Raw genomic sequence first — 5235 nt, forward strand, 5'->3', positions numbered from 1 at the left:
TTTTTTTACCAGTGTCTCCAAACAGTATTTAGCACAAATACTTTCTCTGTTTTTAATCTATTCAACTGAAAGAAATGGAGCTGCAATGCTTTAGGTTTTTTAATCCCAAAGTGGATTATACAAACATTTTCATCAAAGATTTTTTTACAAGACTAGCATTACTGGTTATATCTTATTATTAAGGTAAGCTTTCTTCAAAGAACTGTATGATTGGAATCTCTTCCTGATACATAGTGACATGCTATTTGCTGGCTGCAGTGAGAAGAGTCAAAATGAAAACAAAAATACAAACAGGCTTTTTTTTTAATCTTGTCTTTATTGATTTAGACTTCAGAGCTCCAGCCAAAAATAGTGCATCTGTAGAAAATTATCAAACACTCTATCAATACAGCATCATGGCATGTTTAGAATTGTAAGCACTTGAGAAATCGCAAAGGGAACATCCAATCTAGTATTTGGCAGTGCGACCCATGCACAGGGAATACAGGGAGAAGGATTCTTTTTCCTCCAAAAAAGAAACACTTCTGAAGAGGAACAAAAAGCCTTTGTTCAAAAGAATTCCAGTTACCACAGAAGACTCATTGGCTCACTCAAGACATGATCATACAGCGCTGGAAACCTTGTGTGGAATGTCGGAGGGGACATGGAAGCTACAGCTCTGCTACAGGAGCCACGCTGTCTTCAGGACTTTGTAGGCCATGGAGAAGGTCACTGAGTAGCCAACTGCCCAAGACAAACCTCTGCCAGGCTGGGGAAGAGGGATCAAGTATGCAAAAGTGTGGAAGATCCTAGCCCCTGTGAAGATCCTGAAGTGCAGCAGGGCCGTGGACAGCTCAGGGCCGCTAAGAGCATACAGCAGTCCAATGCCAACAAACGGGACAATATTTTCCAGGTCATTCAGGTGGCCTCTGGAGAAAGAAGCAAAGTTATTTTAAAGTGTTAAATTTTGTTGAATAACCCACTTCAAGCCTCACTATTTTTCAGCACCTTCAGAGCATGCTACTATTCAACAACTCTTGGCTTCCTCTGCAGAGGGGACCTGATTCAGTGACTGAAACAATTTTGGCATGTTCACCTGACATCACTCTGGTCTCTCCTGTTGCACCCCACATTTTTAAGCTTCTGATCTTCTATATGAAATGTATTCGTTTTCCCCCAGGCTCACAATAATACTAGGGACTTACATGAGGTGTCTGAGTGCACCTGGGGGTGCAAGAATGCAAAGTCAAGGAAGAAAAGAGGTAGCTGTTTTCTTGGAGCCTCTCAATTAACATCAATTAACTGGAGGACTGTGTCTGAAGCCAATTCATGGCCTAGATGGTCTATTCTAATCCCATCAATCCAGTTTGTGGTGTCCATAAAGAAAATATGAAATATCCTACACAGGAACTGCTATGTTCATCAAATGTTCATGAAGTTCCATCATCTTGAAGAAGGTTATTTTTGAACATCTAACAGGTGTGACAGTTATACGCTTTTCGTTCATTTCCTTCACTTTGAGCACTAAAATAGCTAAAAAAATGTTTGAAATTTTGAAACCATAATTTACTAAAAATGTGTTGAGACTGAACTCATACATCTTGAAGTGTTCTTTCACACCCCTTCCTAAACCTTCCCAGCTCCTTTCATCTCTTTAGATAAATTATACTTCCAGCCCAATTTACTGGTTGAAACAATGTCTAAACCTTACTAATGATGGCAAATTTCAGAGCCAACTGGAATCAGGTCATGGCACTGTCTTGCAGCTGCTTTTAGAATATATTTATAATTACAAGGAAACATATCCCTCCAGGTTTTTTATTCTCATTCCCCATAAAAGTACTCTGAAGAAAGTAATCTTTTTCCTTGACAAAAAAAAAAATCTTTTTTCCCCATAAACTGAACATATTCCAATCACTTATACAAAAGAGAAGCCATGCTAAATTTATGTGGCATTACCATGAAGCTTGCATAAGAAAATATATTAAACTTCCACTAAGAATCACAGTTGGGCGGAAAATATGGATGCTGCAACACCAACATAGTAACTAGAACCAAGCTTACTTACTAGGTCTGGGGATGTCTGACAAACTCCAGAAAACAGGATTTGAAAATTTAGTGTTTTAAAAATCTATTCTGTGAAAATTACTAAGGTGGTTGTCATTTCTCTAGCACAACAATTTGAGTTAAATGGATCATAAAGTTAGTCTTAACTTAGCTGGCCTCTTACAATTTACAAAGAAAAAGGAATTACCCCTCATCATAAAAGTTTCCACTTTTATGTAACACCCATGAAATTAAGCAACAACTTCCCTGAACTACTCAGGGGCAGAAAAAGAAGAAGCAGAACATCTTTACAGCCCACTCAGATTAGGCTCTTCTTTCTGAGATTTTAATCCATAACAGGCAAAGAGAAATATGCTTTGTGAAACAACAGGCATTATTTGCAAGGATGCAGTGTTCTTAAAACAGCACTGGTATATATTTTCAAGATCTTCCCTAATGGAGGTTTAAATGAGAAGAGTTCACTGACATTGAAGTTTTTGGTATAAAAATAAACTTAGCTTCATCAAGGAAGCATGGAAGGCATTCAATTAAAGCTTTCCTTGTTAGCATGGGTGCATCAAACAGCATCCTGAAATTTAGGATTTTGGAAACAGAAAATTTTGCCATGAGCTACATCAATTTATGGTCATATTTTACAGTGTTCTCATTACTTTGCCCATGCAGACAGGACAGTACCCAAGAGTCCTTGATTTAATATTATTCTGTTATTTTAAATAACTTTTTAAGGTTTCTCTGTGTTACCTGCGTACACGTTCAACATCTGGATCAGTCCTCAGGTATTTCTTAGCACTCTCTCCTTTTCCAAATGCTGCTGTATCTTCTGGGTTGACAAATGCCTGTTTCAAACACAAGCACACAAGTGACATTAGCAAAATGTTTTACCCAGTCAAGGCAGCTTGCTATAAAGGTCACTCTTTTTACCAGTGCCTTAATAACCTCACTTAACTTAGCTGAAGTTAAAAGCACAGGGAATAATACAATGTTTGCTGCTTTCTTGAGCCCAGCCTGCACATTTGTGTGCTGACAAATTAATGCAATGCAGTTTATGCATTGAGATAAAGCCTTCTTGTGAGATGGACAAGCCTGCAGTAAAGCCAGTAGGCTGACAGAACACAGGCACCTACAAGGTGGAAGCTGTCAAATCTCTTTTTCACCATTCCTGACAAATTTTCTGAAAGTCCTTTAGGATCCCTTCCTTCTGCAGAAGTCTACACAGCATCCAACAGCCCTATTCCCATTCTCATTTATGACCAAGGAAGTGTCTCCCTTTCCTCTCAGATACAAATTCTTACACTGATATGCCCCATTATTACCTCAAAATACTGCCAGACACTACTTGAAAACAACATTTGATTCAGGCAGTGCAGACTCAGTGTACAGTTGATCTCTCCCTGCTGACACATGTAGTAACATATGCATTCTGTGCACTGCTCAGGCTATGCAGATACAAGTCAAGAAAATCTTTTGATTTTAGGAGAGCTACATGATTGCTTTCCAAGGCAGCCTTGATCCCTATTTGTGAAATATCCTCAGCCTCACAATTCTAGAGGTGAGAACATTTTACATTCTCTTGCTTCACTCCTTTCCTGTTTCTCTCTTTCAATACTTTTTAAAATATTTAATAGAAAATTAAAATTACTCTTTTTTCTGTTTGCAATATCACTAACACAATGAAACCAATCCCTCCAAATTACTGAAGGCTCTATTATCATCTACATCCACCTGGAGCAGCTCAGCTGGGTTCTCCTGCAACAAGCAGGAACAAAAGGCAGCATTTCAGCAAAGGACTGCACCAAAATCCTTGAGGCACAGACCATCTTGCAGAAGCAGATCTCACAAAACCAGCCAGATGAGGCCCAGTCTGGGCTCTTTCAGCCCAGGACCAAGTGTTTCCTACAGAGGCCACGAGAAGATGACTAGAGAAGACCAAGAACAGGGCAAGCCCAACACATCTCCCATGAGCACTTTCTTCTAAAGTAAATGCAGGTTCTGCATTATTTAGTAAACCTCAGTGGATCTTTCATATTTTTTCTAGCCTAAACATCAAACCACAGGCTTTCAAATATTTTCAAATGTTTTCATGTATTTTCACAACTGAAAATCCAATGCCTCTCACTTTAGAAAAACAATGATTTCAGATAATGACCTACCCAGTATAATAATTAGGGAATGCAAAAATCTTTTGAATTATTGGATGAAAGAGCTATAGATGAATAAAAATCTATCCCCTCTTCTAGCCCTTGGTTATTAATGTAATGTGGCTCCATATCACATTTTTGTTGCTTTATAAATTGGGTACCCTGAACACGAGATTTCTGCAGAAGACAATGGAAATTACATTTATGAAAAACCCTTATTTAAAAATAACAGAAATATTTTAGAAGAGTAGAGTAAGTCAAATGCAAGTAGTTTAGTCTCATAATTATCTCGCTGCATTTATGAAAAACCCTTATTTAAAAATAACAGAAATGTATTGGAAAAGTAGAGTAAGTCAAATGCAAGTTTAGTCTCATAATTATCTTATAATTAGGTTAAAAACATCATCCAGTTGAGACCACCAAACTCAGAATCTCTCCAGAACAGGAGAAGATTGAACAGCAGCAGTATTTGGAAGCTGAAAAGACATAGCTGTGATATCTCTGTATTTCAATAGATATGTCAGTCTGCTCTCCCAGCCAGTATTTCCAAAAGATTACCTTCCTCGTCATCCTGAAGTATGCTGTTATCAGACTCATCAGCATCATCTTTAGAAGAACAATGGCTGTGTAGGTGGCGTAAGCCCGGAAGACTTCATTGTCAATTAACTGGGTCGATCTGGCCATTTCTCCCCCTCTCACTGACGACCTCTAAAAAACATTAAAGTTAGTTAAAGCTAACATAATTGCAACACAAAGTTCTGACAACAACATTGTGTTAATAGCCTTGTTTTTTAGCATCACTGCAATGACAGCATGATTTTGCCACTGTGGAAAGTTTCTTTTTAAGCAATTTTCTACCCTTTTTTTCACAATAACATAGTATAATGCCTCAAGCTGATAAATTATAATATTTTGTTTCCATTATAAGTGCTTATTAAACTGTCAAAGTACAAACTACCAAAATATTTAATGTAATTGCAGAAACAACACTTAGTCACAGAAATTAGTACTCTTCTGAAATAACACAAGGATTTAGACCAATTTTAGACCA

General features: G+C 37.7%; 1 protein-coding gene across 1 annotated transcript; it reads right to left on the reverse strand.

Annotated features, from left to right (window-relative positions):
- Positions 1 to 296: 296 nt before the first annotated feature.
- MGST1 (microsomal glutathione S-transferase 1) lies at positions 297 to 4892 on the reverse strand. The gene is made up of 3 exons (XM_039708298.1): positions 4743 to 4892; positions 2788 to 2882; positions 297 to 908 (listed from the first exon to the last, which is right to left on the reverse strand). Exons 1-3 carry the CDS (start codon positions 4866 to 4868, stop codon positions 662 to 664), a joined length of 468 nt encoding a protein of 155 aa, XP_039564232.1. The 5' UTR covers positions 4869 to 4892; the 3' UTR covers positions 297 to 661.
- Positions 4893 to 5235: the final 343 nt, after the last annotated feature.

The sequence above is a fragment of the Passer montanus genome, unplaced genomic scaffold (assembly GCF_014805655.1).
Source record: "Passer montanus isolate IOZ18808 unplaced genomic scaffold, ASM1480565v1 scaffold20, whole genome shotgun sequence".
Classification (NCBI taxonomy): Eukaryota; Metazoa; Chordata; class Aves; order Passeriformes; family Passeridae; genus Passer; species Passer montanus.